At 42.2% G+C, this 19,949-nt stretch overlaps 1 protein-coding gene across 1 annotated transcript in view; it reads left to right on the forward strand.

Annotated features, from left to right (window-relative positions):
• Nucleotides 1–2,235: 2,235 nt before the first annotated feature.
• The window catches only part of pdzd2 (PDZ domain containing 2), a 114,151-nt gene continuing 96,437 nt past the window's right edge, over nucleotides 2,236–19,949 (forward strand). Inside the window, 3 exon segments of the mRNA XM_056279160.1 lie at nucleotides 2,236–2,324; nucleotides 2,742–3,230; nucleotides 12,061–12,553. Coding sequence (XP_056135135.1) covers nucleotides 2,236–2,324; nucleotides 2,742–3,230; nucleotides 12,061–12,553 — 1,071 coding nt within the window.

Raw genomic sequence — 19,949 nt, forward strand, 5'->3', positions numbered from 1 at the left:
GTTTGTGAGGAAGTCCAAAATCCATCCAACAATGTTGGTGTCCAACCCAAAACGTTGCTAGTGGCTAGCAGGGAGTGCAATTGGTTGTGTGTTGTGGCTGAAGAGGGTGAGGGGTGTGAAAGTTTGCTTTTCAAACCTGAAGTAAAGCCCATTAGATTGTCAGCCAGTTGATGGTTCAAGGCATTTTGTGTGTGTGTGTGTGTGGGGGGGGGTGGTCTCCTGTAGTTGGTAATGTCTTTCAAACCTCTCCAGATTGATGTTGGGTCATTGGCAGAAAACCTGTTTTTCAAATTTTCAAAGTAGCACCTTTTGGCCACTCTGATCTCCTTTGTGAGCGATTTCTGGCGTTGTTTTACTGGATCTTATCTCCTCCTCGCTTTGTGTTTGGCCTGACGAAGCCCCCTGAATTTTGCTGTGAACCAGGGCTTATTGTTGTTAAAGGTACAGAAAGTTTTGGTGGGCACACACATGTCCTCATAAACGCTGATGTAAGATGTCACAGTGTGACAGTAAGTTCGTCCAGGTCTGTAGATGCAGCTTCAAAACACTCCAGTCAATGCAGTCGAGGCAGGCCTGGAGCTCCAGTTTTGACTCATTGGTCCATTTCCACATAGTTTTAACCACAGGCTTTGCTGATGTTAGTTTTTGCTTGTAGGTTGGGATAAGATGAATCAGACAGTGATCAGAGAGCCCCACGGCTGCACGGGGGACAGAGCGACAGGCATCCTTTAATGTTGTGTAGCAGTGATCCAGAGTGTTTTCGTCTCTGGTGGGATAGCCTGTCTGTATTTTGGCAGTTCGTGGCTGATGTTTGCTCTGTTAAAATCCCCAAGTATAATGAGTAGGGAGTCTGGATATTTGCACGCCATGTTTGTAATTTGATGAGCAAGGTGTTTTAACGCCTCTTTAACACAGGCCTGGGGTGGGATATATACACTGAGCAGAATAAATGATGAAAATTTCCACGGTGAATAAAATGGTTTATATTCAATAAAAAAGGTCTCTAAGTGAGGGCTGCATGATTTCGTCAACACTGTGACATCTGTACACTAACCTTCGTTTATGTAAAAGCATATGCCGCCACCCATTTTTTCTCTCGACCGCCTGGGAGAGTTGGCAGATGAAGTGTGCTGGCAGATCTGGAAAAGTCCGAGTTTTTTCCGTTTATGAGTAGCAGTTGGTTCCTTTTTGTTGGCCAGGGAGCGGACATTCGCCATGGACTGACGGGAGTGCAGTTCTAAATCCCCGTTGTCGCAGTTTACGAGTGCTCCGGCTCGCTTGCCCCTTCGGCATAGTCCGCACAGGGCTGTACCGATCAAGATCTCAGCAAGACTTTCGTTAACGTTCAGTTAAAGTCGGTAAAAAAAATAATAATAAGAAAAAGTCTTTTTAGTTTGTCCAGTGGACAGTTGGAGGATTAAAAAGCCTGCCCTGCTGTATGTGATCTGTGAGTGGGTGCTGGAAACTAAACAAATAAACAAAATCAGAGAAGACGTGTCTGTGAATGTTCTCATTCATCCAGGTCATGGTTATCCAAAGGAATTGAATCGAGTGCAACTGGACTTGGTATATATCCGTGAAGACGTTTCGCCTCTTGGATGAGAGGCGAAACGTCTTCACGGATATATACCAAGTCCAGTTGCACTCGATTCAATTCCTTTGGAAAACCAGAGAAGTACAAGAGAGCGCAGAACTGGGGCTACCATCCGCAGCGCCATCTTGATGATGTATAACCATAGCAGTAATAGTAGTATTAAAGTTATATAGGAGTAATATAGTAAAGGTTAAAGGTAATATGATAATATAGTATAGGTTTAGTAATATTGGTTTGTGTGAGCACAAATGCGAGCGTCCACATCATAGAAGTTATCGGACCTTATCCCCTGTGAGTGGTCCTTAATTCTATCAGCCATGAAGCCAACGTCACACTGCCCTCAGTCACTAAACATTGAATCCAGACAGCTGGACTCACACACGCACAAGCACACATATGGTATGACAGCTGCTAATTTGACACTAAATGAGTGGGGGGCTTGTTTATTACATCCAGAGGCCTCTGTTTTTTTGAGACCCCTACAGAGATGGTGCCACACCCAATAGCCCACAAAGTTTCCTGTGTCTTTGCCCAGATGAACATTTGGAAGCCTCAGTGCCAGTCTACACCCTAGCCTGGAACTTGATAAGGGGACCCCCCTAACCCATGATGGTGGGTAGCTGTACACTCAACCAGCAAGGATGCCCATTACCCAGGATAATGCCCTGAGCCATCTGCCACTGCTGAAGGCCTGGCTGAGTGCCCAGACCAGAAGACAAGATCAGAGTCAGGATCAAGAAAACTATGATTGCAAAGTAATTTTTTCCCTTCCTGTTTTATTATGGAATTTGTTTTACTTCATGTTCCAAAGTTGTTGCTTGAAGCAATGTTATTGTGTACAGTTTTAGGACACACTGCATAATAATGATCAATAGACACTGGAGTCTTACAAAATATTTTTCCCAAAAGAAGAATTTTAGAGAATATTATGTTTTCAAACCGCCAGTCTGCAGGAAGTGAGAACAAAATGTTATTTTTTTATTCACATGCATGTTTGTTGTTATTAAGATATTTTCAGTGGTTTGACACCTTTCGTTACACCACTCAGGAACATGGGAATGAATGGTTTACAGTTTATCTTGGGGCTTTTTGCATTAAATTATACAACTGCTATCATTTACCAATCAGCGTTTCCTCCCTGTCGTACCATCATCTCTACTTCCTCCCTGTATTAGAATGAAGAAGGGAAGAGCAACAGTGTCTGCAGCACCAGTAATGGTGCTAATGTGGGGGACGTTTCCCTTTGCCTGGCCGCTATCCGGAAACTGGTGGAGTACATTCAACTCAACTTTGTCGAAAACGATAGAGCTCTACCGGCTCCACCCCGACCCTCCAAGGAGGGGTTAGAGGTCGAGGTACATGCCATTTGCCTCACAAAGGCAGATGAAGACGTGGCAGAGTTTGGCCTTAGCTTTGGAAATATCCCAATCTTTGGAGACCCTGAAGGAAGGAAGAAGATTGGGCGGTGGAGAAAGAGAAAGGGCGATCAGGGGCCCATGCTAGATGTGGGCTACATCTGGGTGACTGAAGTGAGGAAGACGAGCCCGGCGGCACGCTGTGGGAAGATCAAACTCCGTGACGAGCTGCTGTCACTTAATGGACAGCTCATGGTGGGAGTCGACGTCACGGGGGCCAGGTAAGGAGAGTAGCTGTATTTTTATTGGAAGCTTGGGAGGGAATGGTTTAGGCTTTCATAAAGTGTGGCAGCCTAAAATCTTGGCGTTACGTTTGATCCCAGCCTTTCCTTTGGTAAGCACATTAAAGAAATCACCAAGACGGCCTTTTTTCCCATATGTAACATGGCTAAAATTCGGTCTTTTCTCTCCATGGCTGACACAGAGACTCTAATACATGCATTTGTTTCATCCAGACTTGATTACTGTAATGTTTTGTTTTCAGGTCTGCCACATGCTAGTACTAAAAGTCTTCAGGTGGTTCAGAATGCTGCAGCTAGAATCCTAACTAAATCTAGGAAATTTAATCATATTACACCAATTCTTGCCTCCCTTCCTAGCCATGTAAGACCAGACTTCAAGATGCTTCTGCTGACTTATAAAATCCTAAATGGGCTTGCCCCATCTTACCTGTCTGATCTCATTAAACCGTACATTCCATCTCGAGCTCTTCACTCTCAATACAGGGCTCCTGTGTGTACCCAAAGTTAAAAAGAAGTCAGATGGTCTAAACTGGTTTAAATCCAAACTTAAAACTCGTGTTTTTGCCTTAGCCTACATTTAGTTGCCTTTAAGTTGAGTGTTTCACAACCTGTACTGCATAGTGGGTGGGTCGGTTTCTGTCTCGATGAATTTACCAAGCACTGTTCTGCAGACGAGATTATAGAGTATAGAATATTGACCACTGCAAACTGTTCTCTTCTCTCACATGTCTTTTCTCTGTCTCTGAATGATGTCTTCTCCTTTCTCTTCTCCTGTGTGTGAATGGTGTGATGTAAGTCTCCCCTCTGTGCACGTGCAGTCTGTCCTCCTCCCAGATATCCATGGTGATGGTGGTCGCTACCTGGCCACTGCTTGGCATCCCCGTCAGCCACATTTTCGTTTTATCTACTCATATATTTTCGTAATGTGTGTGTGTGTGTGTGTGTGGTGTTAGTGTGTGTGTGTGTGTGTGTGTGTGTGTGTGTGTGTGTGTGTGTGTGTGTGTGTGTGTGTGTTAGTTAGTGTAGATAGCGGGACCGAAAACTAAAGCACTTATGATCCTAATTCTTTTTGGAGGTGGTATTGTCTCAGAGAGTAAGGGAAAAATCCCAGAAAATTAAAATTATGCATATTTATGCATAATATGCAAAATATGAATTTTTCTAAAAATGGCTAAAAACCACTTTTCTCAGCATTTCAGATGATTCTGAGCATCTTTGATTTTTTTTCACCTATATAAAAAAAAATTTCTGGGACTTAGAAATGTTTTGGTATTATGCAAAATATATGCATTTTTGCAAAAATGCACTTATGATCCTATTTTTTTTGGGGGAGGTGGTAGGTATTGTTCCAGAGAGGATCAGAAAAATACCAGAAAATTAAAATAATTCTAATAATTATGCATAATTATGCAAAATATGCATTTTCTAAAAATGGCTAAAAACCACTTTTCTCGGCATTTCAGATGATTCTGAGCAGTTGGGGGGAGGGAGTTGGAGTGGGGGGGTAAACCACTTTTCTCGGCATTTCAGATGATTCTGAGCATTTGGGGGGAGGGAGTTGGAGTGGGGGGGTAAACCACTTTTCTCGGCATTTCAGATGATTCTGAGCATTTGGGGGGAAGGAGTTGGGGTGGGGGGGGGTTAGGGGCAGGGGGAAGGCGGTTAGCTGGCAGGATGAAGAGGAGGGAGATTTAGACGGGTGGATAACCAAACCGCTACATTGTAGCGGGGTTCTTCTAGTATATCTTATAATTCCATTATAATTCGGTTATCCCCTTTCAATTTTGTATTGTGTAAATTGTGTAAACACAACATCCATTGCACGTTGTCTGTCTTGGGAGAGAGATCCCTCCTCTGTTGCTCTCCCTGAGGTTTCTTCCCATTTTTCCCCCCTGTTATAAGTGTGGTGTTTGACAATTCATACTGTGTGGATGATGCATTAAATTCAAGGGACATACTAGTTTGAATATTGCATTCTTTACTCATGTAGCTGAGAGGATGGAGCACATCTCATCAGGGCTGTCATGGTTTAGCGTTATACAAGTTTAATGTAACAATATGGGTATGATCTCTGTAGTTATGAACAGACACTGCTTTCAGAGTTACTGCTGTGATTCAAGGACCAAGAGGCTGAGAGAGCGGTGATGAGTGAAAATCCACTGGTAGGATTCAGTGATATATACATTTGAGCAGATATGCCTGAGCAGGGAGGGTACAACATTGAAAGCCAACAGTTTAGATATAAAAGTAAAGAAGCTGCACGTTTGCTCCTCTGGCTGGCAGAGGTAACAACTGTTGGGAGCATCGGAAGAAGAACATCAGCTGAAGATGAGGTCTGAGAGAAAGTAGCCAGGTGCCCGGTAGTGACCGGTACTTAGAAGTCAATCAAGTCAGTCAGGAAAAATCTAGCAGCAGGAAACAAGCCAAAGACTGCAGAATATATTTGTCACTGGCACTGAAGAGGTAGGTTCTACCTCTGAAACACAGAATTTGGAGGGTGGCAAGGACAGCTGGCCAAGGGAGAAAAGGATTAGCAGGCATAGATTGCCACATGGCTAGGACGACAGGGAAACTATAGACACAAATCTGGGATAAACGCTTCACAGGCTTGAGGGATCAATTGAAAAGATGTTGAATGAATGAATTTATGTTTATGGGATGGAAAAGTTTGGATTTTAAAAAGAAAGATAGTAGCTTTTACCGAAGTCTAAATGGCAACAGGAGATTTACTGGCTCATCAAAGAAAGGAGGCAGTTTAGGGAGGCAGTGAAGAAAAGCTCTAGCGAGTAAGAAAAAGAGGGCATTAATTTTCTGCACTTAAAGTCCTGCAATTGGGGAGAAAAGGGGGGGGGATAAAAAAAAAACCTAAAAGCTTCAAATATTGCAATCACTTTATTGATGGTGGTACTGGTATAAACAACTCTGGTGCACATTTTGAAATTGATTTCATTTAAAAGAGATTCCAAAGACTGAAGTCAGGTCAAGTCAAGCCAATTTTATTTGTATAGCCCAATATCACAAATTACAAATTTCCAAGGGTCCTTCCATTGGAAGGATTTCCAATTTCTTACCTGAAAATATGCATTACTTGGAATTAGAGGTTGTAAAGAATAGCATTTATATTTTAGGACCCCGCTTCCTCTTACTGTACCATTTCATGCCAAACCCCAGGGAGAGAGGACATCCCAGGGTGGGGGATGGTCTTAGCAACAGACCCCCTCCTCACCGCCTCTGCCCTAAAGCAGCCCAGACCTATGCTCACAGATGGGCTGCCGGATTAGAGGTACAATCCGGATTGGCTGGTATTACAGTCTGGAGGCTGAGGCATCCACTTTATTCCGCCCCAAATTAAATTCCACTGTATGATCAGCTTTTGTAAATGATTACACAAGGAGTTTCCTCCTCTGGGGTGGAAGTATGAAAAGTGAGAGCCATATGCAGTTTAAATAGACAATATAACTTTCGAACAAAAACGTGTTCATGTCAATGAAAATATCGGACTGTTTTGCATAATTTAATGGCTCTGTAATCTTTTCTTTTCAGAGATACAATCACAGTAATTCTATTCAGATATGTTGAAAAGGGTTTTCTCTTGTTCCAACCTCTGTGAACATGGTCACGGGTTCAAGATGATTGTCCCCAGAGTTATCATTGAACTACACTAGAAACAACTTTGCAGTTTTGTTATTTTGTTCATTCCTCTTTTGAGACTTAAAACGTCTTTTGACTCATGCAAGACACAACACAGAGGGTGAATGACTATGTGGAGAATGAATGACAATATAACAAATATGAACGAATGACAATATAGAGATAGTTTAGCTATTAAGAAAATGTAAAAAAAAATCTTGTTCAATATCTTTTTTTTTCTTTCAGTCTTAATCAAAAGGGAAAATTTTACTGTTGTAAACCAATGAACAGTTAAACCTTCCAGAAAGGAATGTCTTTATCCTTGATTTGATAATCCTCGATCCATGCGAAAACACTTCCAACAAACAGTTGAAACAAAGCAAAGATTGGGTACCAAAATGTATATATATATCAAAGAAACAAGTTCTCTGATACTCAAGTGACCCAAGAACAGAGGTAGGTGATGGTGGCAAACTTGTCTTCAGTGTCCAAGGAGAATGCCGTTATCTACTCCGCTCCCATCTCATCCATCAGCTACCAGGAAAACATGGCAGAGAGCAGTGATTTGACAATAAGAAAGGCTAGAGGCTGCCAACACTTGGCTAAGTCTTTTGTCTTCTCTGCCATTTAGTCAAGTGTAGTAATTTAGAACTCCGTATACGATGGGTAGAGTATATTACGCATTTAGAATATTAGCTAGCGATTAGGAACTAGGTAAGTGATTAGTCTTCTGACTTCGTAAAAGGACCATTTACTCAAACACAAGAAAATAACGTCTTTTCACAAAACAAATACAGGTACAATCCATGTGCTCACCTAACAGGATAACATGGCAGAGAGCAGTGATTTGAAAATAAGAAAGGCTAGAGGCTGGCAACACTTGGCTAAGTCTTCTCCTCTACCATTTAGGCAAGTTTTTTTGTTTTTTTGTTTTGGTAGCTTTATTGAACAATATTTTAACAAACAAGGCAAGTCAACTGGTATGAAACATTTGGGCATTTGTCTGAGTAAAGCCTCCTACAGACTGAGATTTTAGCAATCCTATAACTTTATTACAAGCCACACTGTGCGATACGGATCTAATAAACTTGGGTCCGACATCAAGTTTTATGTCTGTGGACTGTACGACGATAACTTTTAAAAAAATTTTTTTATTGAACATTGTTCATGTTCATGTACAGATTCTTGAAAAAAGTTAATTACAAAACAAACATGGCAAATATACATTCCATACAAAAATATATAGGTATATCCAAAGTGCCAAAGGGAACAGTATGTAAAAATTTCTACACCGTATATCAGAAAGTGCATAGAGATTGAATGTCCCATGACAAATATACGGTAATGTATTACGAAAAAAAGGGTACGAACAATAATAAATTAAATACATGACATACCCTAATTGAAAATAATTAAACATAGTCCAACATACAAGGGGGAATTAATAAGGATATCAGTCTTCTAATTCAGTGGGAAAATGTCTTAACACCTCATAAATCTTTAGTGCTTTTGTATCGGTCATTAGTTTTAAAGATTTCAAGTATAATCTAAATTTATTTAAAAAAACAACAAATTTGGGGGACGACTTTAAGTATCTATTTTTATGAATAAAGAATTTGGCTAAGCAGAGGATTACGTTACAACAGAGTTCATTGTTTTTGTTTTGCAAAATCATACCAAATGTTATATTGTCTTTAGAAATCGAAGTTGGAAAGAACAAAGTCATTTGCTTTATCCATTTGTGAATGTCAAGCCAGAACACAAGTACCACACCACATGAGAAAAATACATGGTCCGTAGTTTCTATGTCATTTTCACAAAATGAACATATATTATCGTCAAAACCAAACCATGATCTAAGTAGTTCTTTGGAGGGATATATGTTATTCATAATTTTGAAGTGTGTTTCCTTTGCTTTGGGGGGGGGAGGAGGAAATGTTAGATACATTGTTCTCAATTTAATAATTGAATTTTTATCAAATTTGTATAAAATGTCATTTTTGTTTTGTCTTTCAGGGAATAAGTTTCCAGTGAGACAGTTTCTAATAAAATTATTATTAAATTTTTTTGTCCAAGATTAAAAACCATTGAATTGACAGTGGGGCCAATCGTGGCTGTATAGGTTGGTGAGTCACTATATTTGTTATCAGAGATACAAATTCTTTGGGGAGTGCTTTATGTAATTTAGTGAAGTCTGATTTGGAAGGTTTGAAAGTATGTTTTGTCTGGAATTGTTCATAATTTAATAAATTACCACTAGGATCCATTAGATGAACCATTGACCATATATTTTCCTCATACCAATCTTTAAAGAATAAAGACTTGTTCCGATACAATATATATGTATTATTCCAAAGTACAGTGGTGTGGGGTGAAAAGTTATGTACATATAACATTCTCCAATACAACAGTATCTGTTTATGGAACTCTGATAATGAAACAGGAAGTTTAACCATTTAAGCAAGTGAACCCGTGAACTATCTCGCTCTGAGATCCCCACTGTACAGCCTTAAAGCTGTGCTCATGGTCAGGACACTTAAAGAGATAGTGTACCTGTTAACACTGAATCAGTTGACAAAGTAACTGCTGGGTTACACCATTTTACCTGTCTGATCTCCTTAAACCATACATTCCATCTCGAGCTCTTCGCTCTCAAAATACAGGGTTCCTGTGTGTACCCAAAGTTAAAAAGAAGTCAGCTGGTGGCAGAGCCTTTTCCTATCGGGCCCCGTTCTTGTGGAATACCGTGCCTGCTGCCGTCAGACAATCAGAGTCTGTTGAGTCTTTTAAATCCAAACTTAAAACTGGTCTTTTCGCCTTAACCTTCCATGAGTTTCCTTTAAATTGAGTTCTTCACGACTTGTATTGCATGATGGGTCGGTTTTTGTCTCAATGAATTTACCAAGCACTGTTCTGCCGTTGAGATTATAGGGTATAGATTATTGACTATTGCAAACTTTTCTCTTCTCTCACATGCCTTTTCTCGCTCTCTGAATGATGTCTTCTCATTTCTCTTCTTCTGTGTATATGAAAAGTATGATGTGAATCTCCCCTGTGTACACATGCAGTCTGTCCTCCTCCCAGGTCTCCATAGTGACGGTGGTTGCCACCTGGACATTGCATGCCATCTCTTTTATCCCATTTTTTTTAATATATCTTATAGATCCATAAAATTTTATCCTTATTCAATGTTATATCCTTCTCTCACTTCGATGTGGGACTAATGTTTTTTCTCTTAATTTCTCCCGCGCATGAATGGTGTGATACGAGTCTCTCGTGTGCATTTGTAGTCTGTCCTGTCAGGTCAACAGAGTGATGGTGGTCACGTGGCTCAGGTCCTAGCGATTTCCGGTGGCATCTGGACACTGCTTGGCATTCTCATCATCTCTGCTACTACTGGCATCCTCATATTCTTCATACATTTTATAACTCCATTATAATTCTGTGATTCTCTTTCAATGTTGTGTTCTGTAAATTGTGTAAACATAACATCCATTGCATGTTGTTCATCTTGGGAGAGAAATCCCTTCTCTGTTGCTCTCTGAGGTTTCTTCCTATTATTTTCTCCGTATTAAAGGTTTTTTTTTAGGGAGTTGTACCTTAGCTGATGCGAGGGTCTAAGGACAGGATGTTGTGTTGCTGTAAAGCCCCTTTAGGCAACTTTGTAATTTGTGATATTGGGCTATACAAATAAAACTGATTTGACTATCACAGGTTTCGTGTTTAGTTTTATGCAGTTCTACTTCTGGAAATTCACAAAGTCTGGTCCAAAGTTTCATTTTTGTTAATAAATTGTGACATTTTGGCAGCTGCATGTTTACCTGGAGACTTTTTTTTTTTGTGACACAGGCATCAATTTTGGTGCTTTCTTTCTTGTTTTAGTACTTCTGTTGGGCAGCACAGTGGACAGTGGTTATCACTGTTGCCTCACACTGTCATCTCACAAAAAAAGAGATTCTGGGTTTGGGTCCTGGTCTGGGGCATCCCTGAATGGAGTTTACATGTTCCTGTTTGCGCAGGTTTTCCCTGGGTACTCCAGTTTCCCTGTGTCCTTTGATTTCCTCCCACATCCAAAGACATGCTTTGTTATGTGCTAGGTACCAGTTATTCCCTCTATTGCTTGGCTAGGCCAAGGAACTGAGAAGGAATTGAAAATAAATTTCACTTAAATTCCACATAATCAGGGCATCTGGGTAGCCTAGTGGTCTATTCTGTTGCCTACCAACACGGGGATCGCTGGTTCGAATCCCCGTGTTACCTCCAGCTTGGTCGGGCGACCCTACAGACACAATTGGCTGTGTCTGTGGGTGGGAAGCCGGATGTGGGTTTGTGTCCTGGTTGCTGCACTAGCGCCTCCTCTGGTTGGTCAGGGCGCCTGTTGAGGGGGAACTGGGGGGAATAGCGGGATCCTCCCACGCGCTACGTCCCCCTGGTGAAACTCCTCACTGTCAGGTGAAAAGAAGCGGCTGGCGACTCCACATGTGTCGGAGGAGGCATATGGTAGTCTGCAGCCCTCCCCGGATCAGCAGAGGGGGTGGCGCAGTGACCGGGACGGTTCGGAAGAGTGGAGTAATCCGCCAAGTACAGTTGAGGAGAAAAAGAGGGGGGGAAAAATTCCACATAAGCAGCAGTAATAGCAACATTTTTGTTAATGTGTAACCAGGATACAATTGTAATTCAAAGGCTGAGAGATGTTTTGTTATTACAATCACAGCTACAATTCTTCAAATATAATTTCCACAAAACATTAATAGGGTGTAAGTGATCAAAATTGTCCTTCAGGGCCACACTGTTCCGACCACCAGTTTTGACAAGGCACATCACAGAGAGGCTGCAGGGAGTCAAATAGATTATCATTTGCGGGTAACCTGACTTAAAATGAGTTTGGTTAACTAGATGTTTATCAACTTCACCAGTCAAACTCAAAGCTGGTTCAGCTGAATAAACGGTTTACTGATGGTCAGCTAAAGTACTGTCATTATCAAAAGTGAATATTGGTAGTTTGATAATAAACTGTTATAATTACCCAATGTGTTGTTTGATTTTAGATCAACCCCTTTTTACCTTTGTATTATGAAGCTGTCATATTTATCTATTTATTCATTCATTCATTTATATTTATTTATGTAATTGAGCAAATAAATAGTATATATGTTACTTCTTTCTGTCCTCTTTACAGTTACCTGGCTGACCAGTGCTGGAATGATGGCTGCATATATCTGATTATGCTGCGGCGAATGAAGCGCAAGGCCCCTCTCCCTCCTTGCAATGGCAATGCTGAAACTGCAGTTGGTGGTAGGACGGACAGCTGCAGAGAAGAGCGACAATGCAGTACATCTTCACAGACACCCACTGTCCCAATACAAAATGACCAGCGAACTCGCAAAGTTGGTGTAATACCTCGGTCATCATTTCACCAAGACAGCAAAGAGAGTTGGGACTCTGAACGTGAAAATGGTTATAGTTGCTTTGACCTTGCTGTGTACGAGGAAACAAGCTGCCCCCTTTCCACAGACACACTAACAGGACGGCAAGAGGTAGACACCTTACCTCATGTGAACAATTTCCCCCATCATCTACAAAATGGGAAGACTGCTACCTTACCTACAAAGTCTCGTAGTGGGCTTCTGGAATACAAAATGGCTTTATTCAGCAGCGAGCCATCAAGTCAGGTAAGACACAGAACATTCATTCTTTCTGTATGTCCACTTAATGTAACAGGGTTGTGTGAGCACTGGAACATATCCCAGCAGGGGCAGAGCAGAAGGCAGAGAGACACCTTGATGCCATCAGTCCACAAGACACCACAACACAGATTTCATTTCAAGCAAGTTCTGTGTCTGTAGAAGCAGTGACTTGAAACCTTCAATAACCATAATCACTAAGAGATTCATTTCTGAGATTTCCGAAAATTTATGTAAACCACAAATACAGTTGTACCACAAATGCATGTGCAATATGACACACTAAATATATGTTTCTGTCTGTTAACTCTGTTTTTTGTGCATTTTATGTGATAATGCAGCATTATGTCCATATTCACTTCAACATGTGGCATCCTGCAAATATAGCGCTTTTCTAGTCTACCGACCACTCGAAGCGCTTTACAATGTACACCTCACATTCACGCATTCACACACACACATTCATACACTGATGGCAGAGGCTGCCATGTAAGGCGCCAACCTGCGACCTCCTGTCAATTGTCTTGAGCGGACACAACCAAGGGCAAAACAAAAAAGCTTAAAAAGGCACAAAAGAAAAGCAGAGTTCAGCACCACTGAAGGCAATATTTCCCCCTCCCCCTTTCTCTCCAATTGTATCCGGCCAATTACCCCACTCTTCCAAGCTGTCCTGGTCGCTGCTCCACCCCCTTTACCGATCCGGGGAGGGCTGCAGACTACCACATGCCTCCTCCAATACACGTGGAGTCGCCAGCCGCTTCTTTTCACCTGACAGTGAGGAGTTTAACCAGGGGGCCGTAGCACGTGGGAGGATCACGCTATTCCCCCAGTTCCCCCTCCCCCCAAACAGGCGCCCCGACCGACCAGAGGAGGCGCTAGTGCAGTGACCAGGACACATGCCCACATCCGGCTTCCCACCCGCAGACACGGTGTCTGTAGAGACACCCGACCAAGCCGGAGGTAACACGGGGATCAATCTGGCAAGCCCCATGGTGGTAGGCAACGGAATAGACCGCCACGCCACCCGGACACCACCGAAGGCAATGTTTACCAAAATCATTCAAAATATCTTATAAGGGCTACCATATTTATTCAATACTAAATAACAATGGTCATGACAAGCGTGAAGATGCTCAACATTAGCATAGGTCTGCTTTGCACAGCAAATTTAAAAAATACTGGCTTGTTCCAATAGAAATCATAGCCATTGTTTCCAAACTTGCCTTTCACTTTGTATTTTATGTGAATGTTTTTATCACTGTCAGAGTAGTTCTTTTTGTAGTCTTTGTAGTATGAAGTTCAGCAGTGCGCTACAGTGGGGAGTTTGACTGCAGCATTTGCTTGTTTACCATATAGTCTTATCGAAATTGTTTTGTCAATACCCAGATGCAATGGACTTGAGTTGGCAGCCATCCATTTATATAGAGGCATAACCAAAAAATAAAAAATTAATAAATAAATCAACGACATAGTGCAAAGGAAGGTACATAAATAAGTAGTAAAATAAAGTTTTAGTTTTAAAACAGATGTGCCTTAAATATGAATATATAACTATATTCAGCACATAAAATCTGTATAACGGCATGTAATGTTGCACCTATAGTATTGCACATATAGTAAGTGGTAAGTGTGCACAGCATTGGGTCCATATGTATGTTTTGCATGTACAGTTCTAGTATATATGGGGGGGGGGTCAATTGATGGCAGGGGCAGTGTTCAGGAAAATGATGGCTCAGGGGAAAAACTAGTCTTAAACTTTGCTGTGTGGGCATGGAGGCAATTGTAATGTTTGCAGGCAGGTAGGGGGCAAACAAGTGGTGGCAGGGTCTGGTAGGATCATTGGAGATGTTGCCCTCAGTAGGCAGTGAGTGCTGTAAATATCCTCAATATCTGACAGTTGATGCCCGATGATTCTCTGGGTAGTTTTGATTATGTGCTGGATTGATTTCCTCTTGATTTTGATTTTCTCCAGAATTTGTCTGATTCATGGTTGAGATCATTAGTCAGATTCTCCAGAGGGAGAAGGGCCGATATCTGTGATATCCACATGCTGATTGTGGGAACCTGCAGTGCGGACCACCACAGCAAGATACACTTTTTAGTCAAAAATAAAATAATTATTTTTTAAAATGTTTTCCTTTTCTTTTCCATAGTACTGTACAGTACAGAAAACAGAAACCCATATGAAAAAAAAAACCAACAAAAAAACCCGAAACAAAACAAACATTAAAAACAAAGAACAAAAACAAAAAAGAAATAGGGTCTATTTAAGACACTGCTGTAGCTTACATTTCGTATTTACTGGGTGCGTATTGATGCAGTTCGATTTCCAGTTTGGTGGTTCCTCTTCATCGTTTTTGTTCTGCAGATATGTGTAATTCCTTTTCTTTTCCATAGTACTATACAGTACAGAAAACAGAAACCCATATCAAAAAACAAAAAAAACAACCCCAAACAAATTAGAAACAAAGGAACAAAGAAATCAGAACCTATTTAAGGAAAATAATGAATTACAAGACGTTTTCAGATGAGGACGATTCAAGAGTGACCGTTCGAAGTTTAACCTTGTTGCTTTACACCTTTTACTACCTTTAATGTTTATCACAATGTACTAATAGAATTCCCCTAACTCCAACCAATAGCTCATTGTCTGGAGACTCAAGTAAGGAATGAAGAAAGAAAGGGCGAAAGGAAAGAACCTAAGTAGGTAGGTAGGTAGGTAGGTAGGTAGGTCAGTCAGTCGGTGGGTATCTATCAATCTAGCTACCTAGCTAGCTAGCTGCCCTGTAGCAGTATGTTACATAGAAACATACTTGTTTTAAATTAGGACTTATCTAAATCCTTCAGTAATTTCATTGACTGATATCTGTACACCAAAGAAAGCTCCAAGTAAGAAGTTCAGTGACAAGTACACAGTTTCATTTTGTATTTGAATGTGCCCCATTTCAATTTTGTCTTTATTTGAGTTACGTTGATACATTGATTTGTAGAGTTTATTCAAACCATCCCCTACCAGTATGGCATTAGCAGTACATTTGTTTTGACTAAGGTCTCTGCCAAATCCTTCGAAACTGTCATCACTTGATCTTCATAGACCAAAGGAAAAGAAAAGTGACTATGCCAAATTTACTAAAATTAATTCTGTATTGTATACTTATCAACAGGCATGGATGCAAGTCTGTGAATACTGGGATGACATCCAGCGCTTTACTTGTGCCCCCGTCCATAGGGTTAGTGGTTGTGTCAGGAAGGGCATCCGACATAACATTTTGCCAAATCAGTATGCGGCTTGACAAGAACATACCGGATCGGTCAAGGCCTGGGTTGACAACAGCTGTCATTGGTGCTGTGCCCTCACAGGGTACCAATAAAAACTATAAAATCTGCTGTGGCGACCCCTGAGAAACAGGGAATAAGCTGAAAGAAGGAGAAGAATGAATTCAAACACGTTTCAGCACAAGCACTCAATGAGAGAGGTGGACGGAAAATTATGTATTTTGTTGCTGGTCAGGTTCAGCATCGTACTGAGCAAGGTGATCCAGAAATGGCTGAAGATTTATTAAGATTGGCCATCAAGCCATATCAAACTTTACCCATATGTAATATACCAGTGAGCTCAGATAACTAGGTCTTAAACTGAGGCACAGCATCTGACTTCCAGAGCCTTAAAATTACTTACTTTGCAATTACCATTCCATACATAATAATGCTTTGCACGGGGACACTGTGGTTTAGTAGGGAAAGAGAAAACCCAAATAGTGAAATCTCTGGATCAGGTTCAAACACACAGCCATACATCTCAGAGAACCACTGAATATGTCACACCAAAAATGATACGGTTTCGGGCACATTCAGAAAAGATGGGTGAGAGCCTTCTTCAGATTTACATTGATCACATAGAGAGGAAATGGTAAGAAAGATTCTGTGCAATTTATTTTTTTAATAATGAGGCCTGTGAATTTAATTAATGAATGTGAATTGAATTGTGAATTGAGACCTTCAATTGGCCTAACTGATGCCTAATATTAACAGAACAAGATCGGGTCCTGTTAAAGCCCTCTTCCCAAACATCATCCCCAAACTGTATTTCCTCCTCCCAGGCATTTTTCAGTGTGTGGCATAATTCACTTGTTCAGAAAATATATTTACAAAGTCTGAGACCAATTTTTTGGACTCAGGTGGGCCCAACAAAAGCTTATAAATCATTCTTCCTTCAGGGAGACACTCAAAGTTGGGCACACACTGACGAACATAATTCTTAATCTAAGTTTTGGAAGAAATGTGTTGTGGGAAGAGAGAACTTGTTTTTTTACAGAGTAAATGAGGAAAATTGCTTGTTATTATACAAATCTTTCAATGTGACTATACCTTTTAGCCTCCAACTATCAAAAGATGCATTTGAGAGGGATGGGGGGAATGCATGATTGCGATATACTGGGGTATGAATAGAAGTGTCTGGTAATCTGCAGCCCTTTTTGTTTGTTTGTTTATTTACACATATGAAAAAAAAACACACTATATCCATCCATTATCCAAACCGCTTATTCTGCTGTCAGGGTCATGGGGATACTGGAGCCTATCCCAGCAGTCAGTGGGCGGCAGGCAGGGCGACACCCTGGACAGTATATATATATATCTTTGTTAAAAGAAACACTCAACAGTAGGGAAAGAGGGAAAGTGTTCAACAAATAAGGAACAAAATTACTGGATTATATATATATTTTTTCATCCATCCATCCATTATCTGAACCGCTTATCCCGCTCTCAGGGTCGCGGGGATGCTGGAGCCTATTCCAGCAGTCATTGGGCAGCAGGCGGGGAGACACCCTATTTAAAAAAAAAACAAACATTTTTGCTGCCATATTTTCAAGCAATTCAAAATGATGAAGTTATCCACCTTAGTATTTGCAGAGGATTTGTGTGCTGAGATGAAGAGAGCTGTTTTTGACATCATTCTTTTCAAATCCAAGAGGAGTCTCAGTGGATGCTTCCATTCTGTAACCATCCTGCCAATAGACAAGGGCCCTCACATTCACTGCCCAGTAATAATTGTAGGTATGGTAATACTATTAGTAATAATGTAAGTATTGTAGTTCTAGCCCACCTATCTCTCTTGTTTTATGTAAATACGTTTTTGATATTCTGTGAGCTTTAAAGCCCCAGACAAAGGGCATGACTATTGAGCATAATGATTTGAAAAAATAGGTAGATTTTGAAAGCGATACAAGAATCTTGGTAGCGAGATCATTTTGATGGCATTCTATGGCCCACCATCGAAAGAGAAAGAGTCCTCCATTTTTCAGTGTCCCCCTTAAGTTTTTCCACTTTCTCAAGAAAGTTCATCTCAAAAATTAGTTTAGGGTCTTTTGGCAGAACTAGTCCAGGATACTTCAGTTTATCTGTAATTTTGAAAGGGAGATTATGCAGAAATCCAGTGTTAGAATCAGAACCCAGTGACATAAATTCACTGTTCTGCCAATTAATTGTATAGCCTGAAACTTCACCAAATTACCTTACAAGTGTTATGGTTGTGTGGTCTGGGTCAGCTAGGCTCACCTGTTCCCCATTCCCTGGTTTGACTCTCCAGCAGTTATATATTATTCCCCCTGGTTGCCCTGGCGCATTATCAGATCATCATATTGACTTTGGTAGCCGGATGCGTCACGTCTTGTCTCGAGCCTTCCTTGTTGTCTGTAAGTTTGTTTGTTTTGTTAAAACATTGTTCTAGCCCAGTCTGTCTACGCTGTCTGCATTTGGGTCCTGTATTCCTGCTACCGGCGTGATAGTACGATCTGACCAAATATGGACCCAGCAGATCTGCTCAGCTTACCGTTTACTTGTCAGGATTTCGGTGCGACGAGGGACACCTTCCTGAATGAGGATCCAGGCTTCTTTAAACTCCTCACGGCCATCTGGAGGAAGGACCCTGAGTTTGCCCAGGAAACAGCTTTTTTCAGGTGGCAGTACTATGGTGACCTGGTTCCTGATCATCCCAAGCCCGGCATCTCGGCCTCCCATATTTCCCCAGTCTCAGCTGCCCAGCGTCCCAGAGTCTCAGCTGCCCAGCATCCCAGCTGCCCGGCACTGCAGTGTCTCTGCTGCCCGGCGCTGTGGCGTCTCTGCTGCCCGGCGCTACGGCATCTCCACTGCCCGGCGCTACGGCGTCTCCGCTGCACAGCACTACAGCATCTCAGTTACCCGGCCTTCCATGTCCCGAGTGGCCTGGCCTTCCATGTCTCAAGTAGCCTGGCCTTCCATATCTCGAGTGGCCCCGCCTTCGATGCCAGTTTCCCGAGCGGCCCCGCCTCTGATGCCTGTACCCCAAGCGGTCCCGCCGCCTCCGATGCCTGTACCCCAAGTGGTCCCGCTGCCTCCGATGCCTGTACCCCGAGTGGTCCCACAGCCTCTGATGCCTCTACCCCGAGCAGCCCTGCCTCTGTCCAGTCCCCGCCACTGGCGTCCTGAGCAGCTGTCCTGTCCATGCCGCCAGCCTCCCAAGCAGCTGCCCTACCTATGTCGCTGGCCTCCCGAGTGGCTACCCTGTCTACGCCGCCGACCTCCCGAGCCGGCGGTCCTGTCTACGTTGCCGATCTCCTGGGGGGAGGTCCTGTCCATGCTATGGATCTCCCGAGTGGCTGACCCATCCACGGCACCGGCTTCCAGGTCATCCACCTGCCCGTCCGCCGGGGCTGCTCCACCCTTCAGTCCTGCATCCTGGTCACCCTCTAGATCTGAGATCTCTGGCCCCATTCATCCACTCCCAGATCACTTGGTCCTGAAGCTCTCCCCCAGACCTCCTCTGCCCACCGTGCGTGGTGCTCCTGGTGCGTTTGTTTGGGACGTCTGGAAGGACAGGTTCTCCAACAGCTTCCAATTTCCCCTCGGGGATGAATATAGTATTCTGATTCTGATTCTTCACCCACTTGTCCACATCATTGGTGTGTGTCTGGTGTCCATCTCTCTGTCTGCCATTGAGGGCACTGTCCGTTGTCTGCAGATGTCTCTGGCGTGCAACAAGTAGATTGAATTTCTTTTGCTGCCTGGTTATCAACTTTCCATGTTGTGTTAGACAAGCCTTCTCCGTGAATTCAATCACAGTGTGAAAGTGGTCTCATCTAGACACGATGTGAATCTCTGCTGGATCTGCTCCTCTTTGGTTTTCAAAACATCAATGGTAAAATTAGTTTGTCTCACCCGGTCGTTCAACAGCTGGCTCTGTGCATTCTGGAGGATCATGTTAGCTTGGTGGCCCTTGAACAAAGATTTCATTTTGCAGGCTTTTAGGTGTAATCCCATAAAATGTCTTTATGCTCAATACTGCAGGTAAGAAAACCACAGAAAGGTGAATCAGTTTATCTGGACACAACGTTTAGTAGAAGACATA

Source organism: Lampris incognitus, chromosome 1 (genome assembly GCF_029633865.1).
Source record: "Lampris incognitus isolate fLamInc1 chromosome 1, fLamInc1.hap2, whole genome shotgun sequence".
Taxonomy (NCBI): Eukaryota; Metazoa; Chordata; class Actinopteri; order Lampriformes; family Lampridae; genus Lampris; species Lampris incognitus.